Genomic DNA, 19,071 nt, shown 5'->3' with positions numbered 1-19,071 from the left:
GTTCTGTATCCGAGGCCTTGGTGTTGTCAGTCCAGAAGAAAGAGAAAACTCAGAACTTCCCAATGTCAGTGGATAGGACAGCTTCTTGAGGTTTAGTGGTCTTTAGTCATGTGGTTGATAAAGACTATACCAAGCCCAAAGGCTGGCTCCATGGTAAAACAAAGTCACGGCTCTGGGAGAGAGAGAAGAGCTACAACAGAAAAGAAAGAATATGGCTGGGGAGCCTAATGAGCCGGTCCAGAGAGAGCAGAGACCTATTTTACTTGAAGATGGCAATCTGGGGTGGTCTGGAGTACAACTGGGCAAAGGGAACAACTTTAAAGACAGCCATCATCCCGCTTTGGATATGCAGAAGCGGAGAAAAAGAGAATTTTGTTTACTTACCGTAAATTCTTTTTCTTATAGTTCCGTCTTGGGAGACCCAGACCTTGGGTGTTTAGCTTCTGCCTCCGGAGGACACACAAAGTACTACACCTAAAAGTGTAGCTCCTCCCTCTGAGCCTATACACCCCCTGGTGAGCCAGTCACATCCAGTTTAGTGTAAAAGCTGAAGGAGAATAGCCACCCACAAGTAGAACAGAGCAAAAGCCGGAACGACCGGAGACTCTGTCCACGACAACAGCCGGTGAAAACACGCGGAACAAGGAAATAGCCAACAGGCAACAGGGAGGGTGCTGGGTCTCCCAAGACGGAACTATAAGAAAAAGAATTTACGGTAAGTAAACAAAATTCTCTTTTTCTTTATCGTTCCTTTGGGAGACCCAGACCGTGGGACGTTCCAAAGCAGTCCCTGGGTGGGAAATAAACAGAAAAACTAAGAAGTAGGCAGAACCTAACTTCACAAATGGGAGACTGCCGCCTGAAGGATGCGTCTACCCAAGCTCGCATCTGCCGAAGCATGACTATACACTTGGTAGTGCTTTGAGAAGGTATGCAGGCTAGCCCAAGTGGCAGCCTGACAGACCTGTTGAGCCGTAGCCTGGTGCCTAAAGGCCCAAGAGGCACTGACAGCTCTGGTCGAGTGTGCTTTGATCCCCGGCGTGGGAGGCGCCTGCGTACTCTGGTAGGCGTCCGAAATGGTCGACCTAATCCAACGGGCTAAGGTCGGCTTAGAAGCAGGGAGGCCCTTGCGCCGACCTGTGGTTAGCACAAAAAGAGAGGGTGCACGCCTAAGCGCAGCGGTGCGAGACACATAGATCCGGAGAGCACGCACCAGATCTAGCGTATGTAGAGCTTTTTCAAAGCGATGAACAGGAGCTGGACAGAAGGAAGGTAAGGAAATGTCCTGGTTAAGGTGGAAGGGAGAGACCACCTTAGGAAGAAAGTCCGGAGACGACAGACAACCCACCTTGTCTTGATGAAAGACTAAAAAAGGTGACTCCGAGGAGAGCGCAGCCAAATCAGAGACTCTCCTGAGAGAAGTTATGGCAACCAGAAATGCCACTTTCTGTGAAAGACGGTACAAAGAAACCTCCCTAAGAGGTTCAAAGGGGGGTTTCTGTAAGACCGTGAGGACCAAGTTAAGGTCCCAGGGATCCAAGGGCCGCCGGTAAGGCGGAATGATGTGAGACGCGCCTTGCATGAAGGTGCGGACCTGAGCCAGCCAAGCGAGACGCCGCTGGAACAGAACTGACAGAGCCGAAACTTGTCCCTTGAGAGAGTTGCGGGACAGTCCTAGCTGCAGACCGGACTGTAGAAAAGACAGAAGGGTCGGCAAAAGAGAATGGCCAAGGAGGATGGCCGGAAGAGCGACACCAGGACAGGAACATTTTCCAAGTCCTGTGATAGATCTTGGCGGAGGAAGACTTACGGGCCCGAGTCATAGTGGAGATGACTTCAGGAGGAATACCAGAAGCCGTCAAAATCCAGGACTCAAGAGCCACGCCGTCAATTTGAGGGCCGCAGAATTCGGGCGGAAAAACGGACTTTGCGAGAGTAGGTCTGGACGGTCCGGAAGATGCCACGGCCTCTCTACGGACAGTTGGAGCAGGTCCGGATACCAAGCTCGCCTGGGCCAGTCCGGTGCAATGAGGATGACTCGACGGCCCTCCATTCTGATCTTGCGCAGGACTCTGGGCAAGAGAGCTAGAGGGGGAAAACACGTAGGACAGACGAAACTGGGACCAGTCTTGAACCAGAGCGTCCGCGGCGAAGGCCTGAGGATCGTGGGAGCGAGCCACATAAACAGGAACCTTGTTGTTGTGACGGGATGCCATTAGGTCCACGTCCGGAGTGCCCCATTTGCGGCAGATTGACTGAAACACTGCCGGGTGCAGGGACCACTCGCCACCGTCCACGCTTTGACGGCTGAGATAATCTGCCTCCCAGTTTTCCATGCCTGGGATGTGGACTGCGGATATGGTGGACTTGGAGTCCTCCGCCCATTGAAGGATGCGCTGTACCTCTATCATTGTCAGGCGGCTGCGTGTCCCGCCTTGGTGACTGATGTAGGCAACCGCTGTCGCGTTGTCTGACTGGACTCGAATGTGCCTGCCCGCCAACAGGTGGTGAAAAGCTAAGAGAGCTAGAAGCACGGCTCTGGTTTCCAGCACATTGATTGAAAGGGCTGACTCGGACGGAGTCCAAGTGCCCTGTGCTCTGTGGTAGAGATATACCGCTCCCCAGCCGGATAGACTGGCATCCGTGGTGAGAATCACCCAGGACGGGGCCAGGAAGGAGCGCCCTTGGGACAGGGAGAGGGGCCGAAGCCACCACTGAAGAGAGCTCCTGGTCCGTGGCGACAGAACCACTAACCTGTGTAAGGAGGAAGGCCGCTTGTCCCAACAGCAGAGAATGTCCAGCTGCAGAGGGCGCAGATGGAACTGGGCAAAGGGAACAGCCTCCATGGACGCCACCATTTGACCCAGCACCTGCATCAGGCGCCTGAGAGTATAACGGCGGGGCCGCAGCAGAGAGCGCACCGCTAGCTGGAGAGACTGCTGTTTGATTAAGGGCAACTTCACAAGTGCCGGCAAAGTCTCGAACTGCATCCCTAGGTACGTGAGACTCTGGGTCGGAGTCAGAGTGGAGTTGGGAAGATTGACAAGCCACCCGAATTGGGCTAGAGTGGCGAGAGTGAGCGAGACACTCCGCTGACAGTCTGCGCTGGATGGAGCCTTGACCAGAAGGTCGTCCAGGTAAGGAAGCACTGCCAACCTCTGGAGGTGCAGGACCGCAATCTCTGCCGCAATGACCTTGGTGAATACCCGAGGGGCCGTGGCTAACCCGAAGGGGAGAGCCACGAATTGGAAATGATCCTCTCCTATTGCAAAACGTAACCAACGCTGGTGTGAAACTGCGATTGGCACATGTAGATAGGCATCTCTGATGTCGATGGACCCCAGGAAATCCCCTTGGTTCATAGAGGCAATGACTGATCGCAGAGACTCCATGCGAAAATGCCGCACCCGAACATGCTTGTTGAGAAGCTTGAGATCCAGGATGGGCCGGAAGGTACCGTCCTTTTTGGGAACTAGGAAGAGGTTTGAGTAAAAACCTCTGAACCGTTCCCGAGCGGGAACTGGTACAATCACTCCGTTTGCCTGCAAGGATGCCACGGCCTGTGAGAAGGCGGCAGCCTTGAAGCAGGGGGGTGTTGAGAGAAAAAAATCTGTTTGGCGGGCTGGAAGAGAATTCTATCCTGTAGCCGTGAGATATGATATCTCTCACCACTGATCGGAGACTTGTTTTAACCAAACGTCGCAAAAGTGGGAGAGCCTGCCACCGACTAAGGACGTGGCTGGAGCGGGCAGAGAGTCATGAGGAGGCTGCCTTAGTGGCAGAACCTCCTGCGGTATTCTGCGGACGCGCTTTTGGGCGCCAGATGGATTTCTGATCCTTAGCTGAGTTAGCGGACGAGGCGGAGGGCTTAGAGGACGACCAGTTGGAGGAACGAAAGGAACGAAACCTCGATTGATTCCTACCCTGGGCGGGTTTCCTGGTCTTGGTTTGTGGCATGGAAGTACTCTTCCCGCCAGTAGCTTCCTTAATAATTTCATCCAGCTGTTCACCGAACAGCCAGGAACCAGCAAAAGGGAGCCCAGCAAGAAACTTCTTGGAAGAAGCATCTGCCTTCCACTCTCGAAGCCACAAGATCCTGCGGATAACAAGGGAATTAGCTGAAGCCACCGCAGTGCGGTGAGAAGCCTCTAGCATGGCAGACATGGCATAAGATGAAAAATCTGAAGCCTGAGAAGTTAAGGTAACCATCTCAGGCATCGATTCCTTGGTGAGGGAATGCATCTCCTCTAGAGAAGCAGAGATGGCTTTGAGAGCCCACACTGCTGCAAAAGTCGGGGAAAACGCGGCCCCCGTAGCTTCATACACAGATTTGGCCAGAAGGTCAATCTGACGGTCAGTGGAATCCTTAAGTGAGGTGCCGTCAGCCACCGACACAACGGTCCGGGCTGAGAGCCTAGACACCGGGGGGTCTACCTTTGGGGAGTGAGACCACTCCTTGACCACCTCAGGTGGAAAGGGAAAACGGTCATCAGAACCACGCTTTGGAAAGCGTTTGTCAGGACAGGCCCTGGGTTTGGTCACAGCGGTCTGAAAACTGGAGTGGTTAAAGAACACACTTTACTCTCTTAGGCGAGGTAAACTGATGCTTTTCTGCCAGAGAGGGTTGCTCCTCTGAGACTGGCGGATTGAGATCCAGTACAGAATTAATGGAAACAATCAAATCACTAAGTTCTGAGTCACCCTCGGAAAGAGCAATGGGGCACATGGAGTTAGCCTCCGAGCCCCCCGTGGAGGCATCCTCCTCATCTTGCGAGTCAGCTCTTGAGACAGAGCCGCGGAATGAGGAGGGGGAGGAAACCCTGCGCCTTCTCTTAGGAGGACGGGGTCTGGGACCTGATGATGGATCCTCTGTGAGCTCCGATGGACGGAGGTCAGAGGATAGGGATCCTCTGGCAAGAGTATTAGAGGCACCCTGTGAGGAGGGCTGATGCATATTCAAAGTCCTGGACAAAAGTCCCATGGACTCAGCAAATGACTGGGATATAGACCTAGAAAAGGACTCTACCCAGGCCAGGAGTTCAGCCACAGGTGCAGAAGCAGCCTGAGAGACCACTGGGGGTGAGACTCCAGGCTGTGGCACCGCCAAGTTAGAGCAAACATCACAATGTGGATAGGTGCTCAGCTCAGGCAGCAGGAGCTTACATGCAGCGCATACAGAATAAAGCTTTGGAGCCTTGCTACTCGTGTGAGACATGCTGCTGGAGTGGGGGCTTTGCAAGAGAATGAACCCCAGGGAGAATATACAGAGGTCCACAACCGGACACCGGCTGTGGCTTACCAGACCGCTGGAAGCGGTGTTGTGTGCCCTCCAGATCCCGAAGGCCGGACCTCCAATGCACAGCACCTCAGCAGGGATGCAGAGTGCAGAAAGGCCCAGCGCAGAGTGAACTCTGCCTGAGAAATGGCTGCCGGAGCGAAGAGAGGGGGCGGGACTTGGGGGCGTTCCTGTAGGAGAGCGGGAACTGGAGGGCCATAGAGACCTGCAGGGGAGGAGACACGCCCCAGCAGTGGGGAGTGTCCCTCCCCTGTGCAGAACGGCCGCCGGGAGGAGCCGTGCCTGTCCCTCTTGCATGAGTGACATGCGAAGGCAGTTAACAGAAACTAGGCCTCCGGCAAAGCCGGGGCCTAAATTTAAGCGGCGAGGCCGACGCGCAGGCACCATCGGCGCGGTTCTTGGGCGAAAGCTAGAGAACCCGCCGGAAATGTCAAAATAAATACATTCAGCATACTCTCCCCATACAATAAAGAACAGGGACCCCCAACACAAACGTCTCAGGTACTTAGCTGCTGAGACGCAGGGCCAGGTCTCTGGGGATGAGTGCTCCGGTCCAACAGAATCCTCAAGGGGCTGTGGATGGAGACCGGTCTCCTGCCAGGCATGGAGACCGTGCTGGCTCCCACTTCAAACCAGAGCCCAGGAGGGATGGTGAAGGAGCACGGCATGTAAGGCTCCAGCCTTGGAAATCAACCTTACAACACCGCCGACACAGTGGGGTGAGAAGGGACATGCCAGGGGTCCAGACATGGACCCGCATTTCTTCAATCTCTTTCCAAAAAGCAAAATATCATATGAGAATGCATGTGTGGATGTATGCCTCCTGAACACAAAGCGATAAACTGGCTGGGACTGGCTCACCAGGGGATGTATAAGCTCAGAGGGAGGAGCTACACTTTTAAGTGTAATACTTTGTGTGTCCTCCGGAGGCAGAAGCTAAACACCCATGGTCTGGGTCTCCCAAAGGAACGATAAAGAAAAATCTGTTTGGCGGGATGGAAGAGAATTCTATCCTGTAGCCGTGAGAAATGATATCTCTCACCCACTGATCGGAGACTTGTTGAAACCAAACGTCGCCAAAGTGGGAGAGCCTGCCACCGACTAAGGACGTTGCTGGAACGGGCAGAGAGTCACGAGGAGGCTGCCTTAGTGGCAGAACCTCCTGCGGTCTTCTGTGGACGCGCTTTTGAGCGCCAGTTGGATTTCTGGTCCTTAGCTGAGTTAGCGGACGAGGCGGAGGGCTTAGAGGACGACCAGTTGGAGGAACGAAAGGAACGAAACCTCGGCTGAATCCTACCCTGGGTAGGTTTCCTGGTCTTGGCTTGTGGCATGGAAGTACTCTTCCCGCCAGTAGCCTCTTTAATAATTTCATCCAGCTGTTCACCGAACAGCCGGGAACCAGCAAAAGGGAGCCCAGCAAGGTACTTCTGTGAAGAAGCATCTGCCTTCCACTCTCGAAGCTACAAGATCCTGCGGATAACGAGGGAATTAGCCGAAGCCACCGCAGTACGGTGAGCAGCCTCTAGCATGGCAGACATGGCATAAGAAGAAAAAGCTGAAGCTTGAGAGGTTAAAGAAACGATCTCGGGCATAGGTTCCCTGGTGAGAGAATGTATCTCCTCTAGAGAAGCAGAAATGGCTTTGAGGGTCCACACTGCTGCAAAAGTAGGGGAAAACGTGGCCCCCGCCGCTTCATACACGGATTTGGCCAAAAGGTCAATCTGACGGTCAGTGGCATCCTTAAGGGAAGTGCCAACAGCCACCGAGACAACGGTCCGGGCTGAGAGCCTAGACACTGGAGGGTCTACCTTTGGGGATTGAGCCCACTCCTTGACCACCTCAGGTGGAAAGGGAAAACGGTCATCAGAACCACGCTTTGGGAAGCGTTTGTCAGGACAGGCCCTGGGCTTGTTCACAGCTGACTAAAAACTGGAGTGGTTAAAGAACACACTCTTTACTTTCTTAGGCGAGGTAAACTGGTGCTTTTCTGCCAGAGAGGGTTGCTCCTCTGATACTGGCGGATTGAGATCCAGTACAGAATTAATGGACGCAATCAAGTCACGAAGTTCTGAGTCACCCTCGGAAAGATCAATGGGGCACATGTTAGTCTCCGAGCCCCCTGTAAAGGCATCCTCCTCATCCTGCGAGTCCTCTGAGACAGAGCCACGGGATGAGGAGGGAGAGGAAACCCTGCGGCACCTCTTAGGTGGACGGAGTCTGTGTCCTGATGAAAAATCCTCTGTGAGCTCCGGTGGACGGAGCCCAGAGGGTAGGGATCCTAAAGGACCCTTAGCAAGAACATTAGAGGCACCCTGTGAAGGGGGCTGATGAATATTCATCAAAGTCCTGGACAGAAGTCCCATGGACTCAGCAAAAGACTGGGATATAGACCTAGAGAAGGACTCTACCCAGGCCGGGGGTTCAGCCACAGGTGCAGAAGCAGCCTGAGAGACCACTGGGGGTGAGACTCCAGGCTGTGGCACCTCCACGTTCGAGCAGACCTCACAATGTGGATAGGTGCTCAGTTCAGGCAGCAGGAGCTTGCATGCAGTGCATGTAGTATAAAGCTTTGGAGCCTTGCTCCTCGTGTGAGACATGCTGCTGGAGTGGGAAAAAAAGGGAATTTTGTTTACTTACCGTAAATTCCTTTTCTTCTAGCTCCTATTGGGAGACCCAGACAATTGGGTGTATAGCTTCTGCCTCCGGAGGCCACACAAAGTATTACACTTTTAAAAAAGTGTAACCCCTCCCCTCTGCCTATACACCCTCCCGTGGATCACGGGCTCCTCAGTTTTGGTGCAAAAGCAGGAAGGAGAAAACTTATAAATTGGTCTAGGGTAAATTCAATCCGAAGGATGTTCGGAGAACTGAAAACCATGAACCATAAGAACAAATCAACATCAACAACATGTGTACACAAAAGATCAACCAGCCCGAAGGGCACAGGGGTGGGTGCTGGGTCTCCCAATAGGAGCTAGAAGAAAAGGAATTTACGGTAAGTAAACAAAATTCCCTTTTTCTTTGTCGCTCCATTGGGAGACCCAGACAATTGGGACGTCCAAGAGCAGTCCCTGGGTGGGTAAAAGAATACCTCAATAAAAGGAGCCGAAAAACGGCCCCCTCTTACAGGTGGGCAACCGCCGCCTGGAGGACTCGCCTACCTAGACTGGCGTCTGCCGAAGCATAGGCATGCACTTGATAGTGCTTCGTGAAAGTGTGCAGACTACACCACGTAGCTGCCTGACACACCTGCTGAGCCGTCGCCCGGTGCCGCAAAGCCCAGGACGCACCTACGGCTCTGGTAGAATGGGCTTTCAACCCTGAAGGAAGTGGAAGCCCAGAAGAACGGTAGGCCTCGAGAATCGGTTCCTTGATCCACCGAGCCAAGGTTGACTTGGAGGCCTGAGAGCCCTTACGCTGGCCAGCGACAAGGACAAAGAGCGCATCTGAACGGCGCAGGGGCACCGTGCGAGACACGTAGAACCGGAGTGCTCTCACTAGATCCAAAGAGTGCAAATCCTTTTCACACTGGAGAATTGGATTAGGGCAAAAGGAAGGCAAGGAGATATCCTGATTTAGCTGAAAAGGGGATACCACCTTAGGGAGAAATTCCGGGACAGGACGCAGAACCACTTTATCCTGGTGGAAAACCAGGAAGGGGGCTTTGCATGACAGCGCTGCAAGCTCAGACACTCTCCGATGTGATGTGACTGCCACCAGGAAGGCCACCTTCTGAGAAAGACGGGAGAGAGAGACATCTCGCAGCGGCTCAAAAGGCGGCTTTTGAAGAGCCGTCAGAACCCTGTTAAGATCCCAAGGTTCCAACGGACGTTTGTAAGGTGGGACCATGTGGCATACTCCCTGCAGGAACGTGTGGACCTGCGGAAGCCTGGCTAGACGCTTTTGAAAAAACACGGAGCGCGCCGACACTTGGCCCTTGAGAGAGCCGAGGGACAAACCCTTGTCCATTCCAGATTGTAGGAATGAAAGAAATGTGGGTAAAGCAAACGGCCATGGAGGAAAACCGTTAACAGAGCACCAGGATAAGAAGATTTGCCAAGACCTGTAATAGATTTTGGCGGACGTTGGCTTCCTGGCTTGTCTCATGGTGGCAATGACATCCTGAGATAACCCTAAAGACGCTAGGAGCCAGGACTCAATGGCCACACAGTCAGGTTGAGGGCCACAGAATTCAGATGGAAAAACGGCCCTTGTGACAGCAAGTCTGGGCGGTCTGGAAGCGCCCACGGTTGACCCACCGTGAGATGCCACAGATCCGGATACCACGACCGCCTCGGCCAGTCTGGAGCGACGAGAATGACGCGACGGCAGTCGGACCGGATCTTGCGTAGTACTCTGGGCAGCATCGCCAGAGGGGGAAACACATATGGCAGTCGAAACTGCGACCAATCCTGGACCAGAGCGTCCGCTGCCAGAGCTCTGTGATCCTGAGACCGTGCCATGAAGGCCGGGACCTTGTTGTTGTGTTGTGACGCCATGAGATCGACGTCCAGCGTTCCCCAGCGGCGACAGATCTCTCGAAACACGTCTGGGTGAAGAGACCATTCCCCCGCGTCCATGCCCTGACGACTGAGAAAATCTGCTTCCCAGTTTTCCACGCCCGGGATGTGAACTGCGGAGATGGTGGAGCCTGTGACTTCCACCCACTGCAGAATCCGCCCGACTTCCTGGAAGGCTTGACGACTGCGAGTGCCGCCTTGGTGGTTGATGTAGGCGACGGCAGTGGCGTTGTCCGACTGGATTCGGATCTGAGGAGCCCGTGATCCACGGGAGGGTGTATAGGCAGAGGGGAGGGGTTACACTTTTTTAAAAGTGTAATACTTTGTGTGGCCTCCGGAGGCAGAAGCTATAGACCCAATTGTCTGGGTCTCCCAATGGAGCGACAAAGAAAAGTAGCTTGTGAATGAACCCCAGGGAGTATAATGCAGAGGTCCACAACCATAGACCGGCTGTGGCTTACCAGACCGCAGGAAGCGGTTTGTGTGCCCTCCAGATCCCGAAGTCCAGACCCTCAATGCACAGCACCTCAGCAGGGATGCAGAGTGCAGGATCGCAGAATGAATCCTTCCAAGAAAATGGCCGCCGGAGCGAAGAGAGGGGGCGGGACTTAGGGCGTCTCCTGTAGGAGAGCGGGAACTGGAGGGCCATAGAGGCCTTAAGGGGGGGGGGGGGGGAGTCACCCACAAGTAGTGGGGAGTCACCCACAAGTAGTGGGGAGTGTCCCTCCCCGGTGCAGGACGGCCGCCAGGAGGGGCCGCGCCTGTCCCTCTGCATGAGTGACATGCGAGGGCAGGAAACAGAAACTAGGCCTCCGGTGAAGCCGGGGCCTAAATTTGAGCCGCGAGGCCGACGCGCAGGCACCATCGGCGCGGTTCTCGGCAAAAAGCCAGAAAACCCGCCGGAAATGTCAAACAAATACCACAAACACACTCTCCCCACACAATAAAGGACATGGACCCCAACATATGAAAGTCTCAGTACTTAGCTGCTGAAACGCAGGGCCAGGTCCCTGGGGATGAGTGCTCCGGTCCAGCAGGATCCTCAAGGGGCTGTGGACGGAGACCGGTCTCCTGTCAGGCATGGAGACCGTGGTGGATCCTACTTCAAGCCAGAGCCCAGGAGGGATGGTGAAGGAAAACGGCATGTAAGGCTCCAGCCGTGGAAATCAACCTTACAACACCACCGACACAGTGGGGTGAGAAGGGATATGCCGGGAGTCCAGACGTGGACCCCATTTCTTCAAATCTTTTTCTAAATAAAAATCAAAAATCTAGAAAAAAACATGAAAATGCATGTGTGGATGTATCCTCCTGAACACAAAGCAATAAACTGGATGTGACTGGCTCACCAGGGGGTGTATAAGCTCAGAGGGAGGAGCTACACTTTTAGGTGTAGTACTTTGTGTGTCCTCTGGAGGCAGAAGCTAAACACCCAAGGTCTGGGTCTCCCAAAGGAACGATAAAGAAAGAAAAAACGGTTGTTACCAGGTCTGAATCTAGGCCAGAGGACCACTCTATCTTTATCCCGTAGGGGGGATACCTTAAACTGCATTCCCTAATAAAGAAATGAGGGAAGTAATAGAAAAATACAACCCAAAAGGAATGGTGATGTGCCGAGAAATGGAATGCGAAGCTAAGATATCACCGAACTGGGTCGCTGTAAACATATTACAGATGGCGAAAGGACAGGTTAACCTAAAATCCACCAGCGGGCTCTATTAAAGGGTTACTCCTATTTCAGCTTCTCATGGCTGAAGCAGAAACAGAAAAAACTTTGTCCAGACACCAATCAATGGAGATGAGATACGAAATCTGAGAGCAGCAAACCTAATTCTATAACGTCCGAGTTAATACCTATCCTTGTGATTAGTGAGAGTCCCAGGTGAACAATGTTACTCGCTGAACAATCCCTAAAGAGGTGGTTCACCTCCTTTTCATTTCTGGCCACATTGATATTATGTTGAGAACAAGGTTTCACTCAAATACTTTGCGTTGCCAATAGTGCCTGTGAGCGGCGATATTGCGGTCCACTCACAACCATTGTGTGACACCCGGGCTCCGTGACCTCTGATATCCGGTGATGTCACGTCAACTGAGGCGGGCCAGAGTCTTGCTGAGTCACTGGACTGTTGGCAACGTTTTACCGCTTGTCACAGCCCAGCGCTGTTCAGGCTTCCAGTGTTCTGCAGCGAAGGAGAGATTGCGCGACATGCTGTGCTGTGACGCTGGGCTGTGATGAGTGGTGTTAAACGTCGCCCACAGCCCAGTGACTCAGGAAGACTGTGGCCGCCTCAGTTGACGTGACATCAGCGGACATCAGAGGTCAGCCCGGGGGTTATGCAATGGAGATGAGCGGTCCGCAATAGCGCCGCTCACAGGCACTATTAGCAATACAAGGTATTTGAGAGAAACCTTGTTTCTCAACATAACATCGATGTGGCCAGTAATGAAAAGGAGTGAACCACCTCTTTAACTGCAAAGATACGAAACATTTTCTTACCGAGCTAGGGAAGGGCTTACTCCATCTTTCCCTTTGTCTTCCAGGAGCTCAAGGCTGACATTAACCATATCAATGAGGAAAGACACGCTGGTGTAAACCTCTCCACTCAGGACAGTCTGTAGGTAAAAAGAATAAAATATCAAAAGTAAACATTTTTAACTTGACAAGCATGTACATTAATGTTATATGAAACCTCCCCGCCTCTTGTGCTGATTGGCGATTCTCAATGTGGAATTTGAGCAAAAAATCTGCAGCAAAAGTCTTAGAAGGGGTTGTTTGGTTTAGAAAACCTTTTATCTGTCCCTTACATGTGGCATTCTGCATGCTCGTTCAAATTTTCCCCATAAAAAAAAAAAAAAAAAAAAAAAAATCGAAACATTTTAAAAAGTAACTAAAAACGTTCCAATTCTTTTTTTTTTTACTAGTTCTAGCCAACATTGAAAGTTGATTAACTTTGCGGATTACTTTATTAAGGGGAGCCTGTCAGGTCCAATGTGCACCCTGTACCACGAGCAGATCTGGGTGTATATTGCTAATCCCTGCCTAACTGTCCCTGTATACACTAGCACAGATAAAGAGATCTTTAGAAAAAGTATTTCAAAAGATCTTTTATCGTATGCTAATGAGCACAGGGACTAGGCCCCTGGGTGTTACTTCCCTTGGCTAGTTGGCCCCATTAGCATGTTAGTACACGCCTGTGGGCGTGCTAACATGCTAATGAATGTGCAGCGTCAGAGGATGATCTCACTCACCTCTCCGCTGCCATCGCCGCCCGACGCTGGATTTCGGCTCAGTGCGCATGACCCCGGAGTTTGGGTCATGCGCACTACTTCAGTTTGAAGCCAGGACGCGTACACCCGGCTTCATAGTGTGCATGACCGGAAGTCCAGGGTCATGCGCACTGAGCCAAAATCCAGCATCAGGCGACGATGGCAGCAGAGAGGTGAGTGAGATCATCCTATGACGCTGCACATTCATTAGCATGTTAATACACTCATAGGGACATGCTAACATGCAAATGGAGCTGATTAGCCCAGGGAACTAACGCCCAGGGGACTAGTCCCCTCACTCATTAGCATACGATATAAGATCTTTAGAAATACTTTTTCTAAAGATCTCTTTATCTATGCTAGTGTATAAAGGGACGGTTAGGCAGGGATTAGCAATATATACCCAGAACTGCTAGTGGTCCTGGGTGCATATTGCACCTGACAGGTTCCCTTTAAACAATTTGGCTTTAGTCCTGTACCAAAGACTTGCACTCAATTAGTCTCCAAACCGCTGCTTACTCCTTAGGATTCTCATTCACTTTGCTGGCATCAGGAAATCCTTCAGGCTTTGTGAAAAATCTGCTCAGAAAGAAACGTGACAAATCTGCAACGTGAGCACAGGCCGTTTAGTCTACTTATTTGGCTTTTCTGTACTCTGTTACTGAGCACTGGCAGTGCAAAGTCCGGGGAGTGCAAAGTCCGGGGAGTGCAAAGTCCGGGGAGTGCAAAGTCCGGGGAGTGCAAAGTCCGGGGAGCGCAAAGTCCGGGGAGCGCAAAGTCCGGGGAGCGCAAAGTCCGGGGAGCGCAAAGTCCGGGGAGCGCAAAGTCCGGGGAGCGCAAAGTCCGGGGAGCGCAAAGTCCGGGGAGCGCAAAGTCCGGGGAGCGCAAAGTCCGGGGAGCGCAAAGTCCGGGGAGCGCAAAGTCCGGGGAGCGCAAAGTCCGGGGAGCGCAAAGTCCGGGGAGCGCAAAGTCCGGGGAGCGCAAAGTCCGGGGAGCGCAAAGTCCGGGGAGCGCAAAGTCCGGGGAGCGCAAAGTCCGGGGAGCGCAAAGTCCGGGGAGCGCAAAGTCCGGGGAGCGCAAAGTCCGGGGAGCGCAAAGTCCGGGGAGCGCAAAGTCCGGGAGCGCAAAGTCCGGGGAGCGCAAAGTCCGGGGAGCGCAAAGTCCGGGGAGCGCAAAGTCCGGGGAGCGCAAAGTCCGGGGAGCGCAAAGTCCGGGGAGCGCAAAGTCCGGGGAGCGCAAAGTCCGGGGAGCGCAAAGTCCGGGGAGCGCAAAGTCCGGGGAGCGCAAAGTCCGGGGAGCGCAAAGTCCGGGGAGCGCAAAGTCCGGGGAGCGCAAAGTCCGGGGAGCGCAAAGTCCGGGGAGCGCAAAGTCCGGGGAGCGCAAAGTCCGGGGAGCGCAAAGTCCGGGGAGCGCAAAGTCCGGGGAGCGCAAAGTCCGGGGAGCGCAAAGTCCGGGGAGCGCAAAGTCCGGGGAGCGCAAAGTCCGGGGAGCGCAAAGTCCGGGGAGCGCAAAGTCCGGGGAGCGCAAAGTCCGGGGAGCGCAAAGTCCGGGGAGCGCAAAGTCCGGGGAGCGCAAAGTCCGGGGAGCGCAAAGTCCGGGGAGCGCAAAGTCCGGGGAGCGCAAAGTCCGGGGAGCGCAAAGTCCGGGGAGCGCAAAGTCCGGGGAGCGCAAGTCCGGGGAGCGCAAAGTCCGGGGAGCGCAAAGTCCGGGGAGCGCAAAGTCCGGGGAGCGCAAAGTCCGGGAGCGCAAAGTCCGGGGAGCGCAAAGTCCGGGGAGCGCAAAGTCCGGGGAGCGCAAAGTCCGGGGAGCGCAAAGTCCGGGGAGCGCAAAGTCCGGGGAGCACAAAGTCCGGGGAGCACAAAGTCCGGGGAGCACAAAGTCCGGGGAGCACAAAGTCCGGGGAGCACAAAGTCCGGGAGCACAAAGTCCGGGGAGCACAAAGTCCGGGGAGCACAAAGTCCGGGGAGCACAAAGTCCGGGGAGCACAAAGTCCGGGGAGTACAAAGTCCGGGGAGTACAAATTCTAGCAGTGGAAGGGAGATTGAACAACAGAAGGAGGTTTAATCCAGCACTTTGAACTTAATATCCAGTCCCAAAATTATTTTTTCTGGAGTCTTGATAAAATTTAAATAAATTTATTAGTGTATGTAAAAATTTCCAAAATTAAAAACATATTGCGTCTAAACCTCCTTCTGTTGTTCAAGCTTCCGGGAACCGGCCCGCTGACTGTCCCGTGCACTGATCATTAAAATTGGCCATGGTTGCTTAAAAGGTGAGCTGAACCTATGTATATTTACCATTTCTTAGTGGCTGAACCTATGTATATTTACCATTTCTTAGTGGAAGGTGAGACACTACTGAAAAATAATTTAAAACTTTAATCCCGAAACTCCGAACTCATGTTTGTCCCAAGGACAAGACATCACTTATCATTTACCCAAAAAATTCTAAACCGCTGAGCTGAATGACACTGTGTATAAAACCACCAATACCTTCTAATCAAGAGCATTAAACAACACAGTCACTCTTCTTACGTGAATCCGTGGATCCTGAAGGTCATACGGCCGCATAAAATCCTCGATGGGTTCTCCTAAATTATTCTCCAGGAGGCCTTTTATCAGTTTATATTTACGGAGATCCAGCGAGCAGTGTACGGAGGACAGACTGCCGTGAATGGACATGTCAGGAACAGAGTGGCTTATTTCTCTAGAAAAGGTAAAAATGAGTCAAAAGAATCACAAAAGCTCAGAGATATTTTTTATGTAGGGATGTGTATCGTGTAATAACTCCCTACATCCGGACTTACTTATCCAAGTTCCTCTCCAGCTGGAGCTTCAGTCGGCAGCGTTCTGTTAGGAGACTCCCGCCCGTCTGTCGGACGATGTAAGAGGGAAACATAAGGTCTGACCGTAACTTCTCCTGGGTGTCAGCCATATTCCTTGGATGTCTCTCCGCAGCGAAGATGTCCATGTCCTGAAGGTCCACCACGATGCAGTCTAACAAGCAGATGTGCTCATCTACAAAAGAAAAGTCAATGGCTGCCAATCATATTACCTTCAAATAGGGTATTTCCAAAAAAAAACAAGACCATTTATGATCTTCTCATTTGATCTTCCACCACTGGAGCCTCCTCCCCGGATTGCTAGAGTAAGGGACTCTAGTCACTCCCAATCCCAACTAATGCAACCGCAGGGAGGAGGAATTACATGGAGCTGCAGTGAAGGATTGCTATTTAACTGCAAGCAATTAACAGAAGTAGCCTATATCATACGGATAGGCTATGCCCACCATTTAAAGCCCCTTTCTTGAGAATGACAGAGTTCCAGTGAGAGCTTCCACGGAAAGAAGTGGCCACATATGTGCGTCCCACTCAATTCATTTCTTTGTGAGAGCCCAAAGAAATGGCAATTTTCAAAGCTCCCATGGGATTGACTAGATAAATAAATAGGTCACTTATTGAACTGCTTGGTTCAGTTTGGATAAAATCCCTGTTTTCTCCATTGTGGAGCAGTGCTATGAATACTACCCCACCCCAGCAACTGATTGGCAGCTTACTGTGTACTCTATCTGCAGGCTGCCAATCAGTGGTGTGGGCGTGGTTACACAGATTAGCTGGACTGCATGACAGGACACCTAGTCCTGCACTGATAATTTCCTGCTGATAAAACATTGATTGTATTGAAACAATAGCAAGTTGCTGAGCAAGTGGCACATCCCTGGAATCAGGCTTTCTGCACCTACATTATGCTGCTCTACAATTAAACAGCAAAAACCTGCTGACAGATTTCCTTTAAGGAGTGCACAGCTCCTCTGCCTCCTAGCTTTCTGGTTGCCAGGGTCGGTAAGCTCTAGAACAGACCTGGGCAAGGGGTGGCCCGCGGGCCGGATGCGGCCCGCCTACTGTCTGTGACCGGCCCGCCCGTCTTAGCTCAGAGTTGGAGGCGTGGCCTGATCTACCTTTTCAGCCTCGCTCTCACTACTGGGAGCTATGTATCCCGCAGTGCAGTGATAAGCAGCTGCCACGCCCCCACTCTGCCAGTCACGCCCCCTCTTGTTGCCAGTCATGCCCCCTCTAGATGCTGGCCACAGTCACTAGATGCCTTCTGCTGTCCACGCCCCTTTTGCTGTCGTCCACACCCCCCTCTGAATGCTGGACACATACACTCCTCGGATGCCTTCCTTGTCCCCTCCTGCAGCTCTCTCGATGCTGGCCACACCCTCTTTGCCTACCCCTTCTACCCAGGATCCTCACATGTGACCGGCTCCGCTCCACAGCGGCTGCTTCAAAAAACGTCTGTTCTGCAACTGAGGTAATAATGTGCACCAATACCAGCAGGGAGAGAGCAGTGTGCCTGCGGGAGGGGAGAGCAGTGTGCCTGCGGGAGGGGAGAGCAGTGTGCCTGCGGGAGGGGAGAGCAGTGTGCCTGCGGGAGGGGAGAGCAGTGTGCCTGCGGGAGGGGAGAGCAGTGTGCCTGCGGGAGGGGGAGAGCAGTGTGCCTGCGGGAGGGGAGAGCAGTGTGCCTGCGGGAGGGGAGAGCAGTGTGCCTGCGGGAGGGGAGAGCAGTGTGCCTGCGGGAGGGGAGAGCAGTGTGCCTGCGGGAGGGGAGAGCAGTGTGCCTGCGGGAGGGGAGAGCAGTGTGCCTGCGGGAGGGGAGAGCAGTGTGCCTGCGGGAGGGGAGAGCAGTGTGCCTGCGGGAGGGGAGAGCAGTGTGCCTGCGGGAGGGGAGAGCAGTGTGCCTGCGGGAGGGGAGAGCAGTGTGCCTGCGGGAGGGGAGAGCAGGGTGCCTGCGGGAGGGGAGAGCAGGGTGCCTGCGGGAGGGGAGAGCAGGGTGCCTGCGGGAGGGGAGAGCAGGGTGCCTGCGGGAGGGGAGAGCAGGGTGCCTGCGGGAGGGGAGAGCAGGGTGCCTGCGGGAGGGGAGAGCAGGGTGCCTGCGGGAGGGGAGAGCAGGGTGCCTGCGGGAGGGGAGAGCAGGGTGCCTGCGGGAGGGGAGAGCAGGGTGCCTGCGGGAGGGGAGAGCAGGGTGCCTGCGGGAGGGGAGAGCAGTGTGCCTGCGGGAGGGGAGAGCAGTGTGCCTGCGGGAGGGGAGAGCAGTGTGCCTGCGGGAGGGGAGAGCAGTGTGCCTGCGGGAGGGGAGAGCAGTGTGCCTGCGGGAGGGGAGAGCAGTGTGCCTGCGGGAGGGGAGAGCAGGGTGCCTGCGGGAGGGGAGAGCAGGGTGCCTGCGGGAGGGGGAGAGCAGGGTGCCTGCAGGAGGGGAGAGCAGGGTGCCTGCAGGAGGGGAGAGCAGGGTGCCTGCAGGAGGGGAGAGCAGGGTGCCTGCAGGAGGGGAGAGCAGGGTGCCTGCAGGAGGGGAGAGCAGGGTGCCTGCAGGAGGGGAGAGCAGTGTGCCTGCAGGAGGGGAGAGCAGGGTGCCTGCAGGAGGGGAGAGCAGGGTGCCTGCAGGAGGGGAGAGCAGGGTGCCTGCAGGAGGGGGAGAGCAGGGTGCCTGCAGGAGGGGAGAGCAGGGTGCCTGCAGGAGGGGAGAGCAGGGTGCCTGCAGGAGGGGAGAGCAGGGTGCCTGCAGGAGGGGAAAGCAGGGTGCCTGCAGGAGGGGAGAGCAGAGTGCCTGCAGGAGGGGAGAGCAGGGTGCCTGCAGGAGGGGAGAGCAGGGGAGCAGCACTTGTGTCTTCTCAGGTCTCCTCTGTACCTGCAATAGAAGCAGCAGACACACAGGGGACTCAGAGAAGACAGCCAATGGAGCCCTCAGGCTCTGCTGCTGCAGTGCTGCCTGCCTGTGGCCTCAGCACCACCAGGCCCAGTATGCAGGGCCAGTATGCAGGCCCCACAGGCCACCAGGGCCAGTATGCAGGCCCCACAGGCCACCAGGGCCAGTATGCAGGCCCCACAGGCCACCAGGGCCAGTATGCAGGCCCCACAGGCCACCAGGGCCAGTATGCAGGCCACCAGGGCCAGTATGCAGGCCACCAGGGCCAGTATGCAGGCCACCA

The 19,071-nt window shown here is 54.2% G+C and overlaps 1 protein-coding gene across 1 annotated transcript in view; it reads right to left on the bottom strand.

Annotated features, from left to right (window-relative positions):
• VPS13D (vacuolar protein sorting 13 homolog D) overlaps positions 1-19,071 on the bottom strand; it is a 497,408-nt gene that overhangs the window by 288,367 nt on the left and 189,970 nt on the right. The window contains 3 exon segments of the mRNA XM_075327411.1: positions 12,309-12,432; positions 15,621-15,792; positions 15,893-16,103. Of these exon segments, the coding sequence (XP_075183526.1) occupies positions 12,309-12,432; positions 15,621-15,792; positions 15,893-16,103 (507 nt within the window).

Source organism: Anomaloglossus baeobatrachus, chromosome 11 (assembly GCF_048569485.1).
Source record: "Anomaloglossus baeobatrachus isolate aAnoBae1 chromosome 11, aAnoBae1.hap1, whole genome shotgun sequence".
NCBI classification, from domain to species: Eukaryota; Metazoa; Chordata; class Amphibia; order Anura; family Aromobatidae; genus Anomaloglossus; species Anomaloglossus baeobatrachus.
The sequence above is the reverse complement of the archived record's forward strand: the minus strand, read 5'-3'. Positions and strand labels throughout refer to the sequence as shown.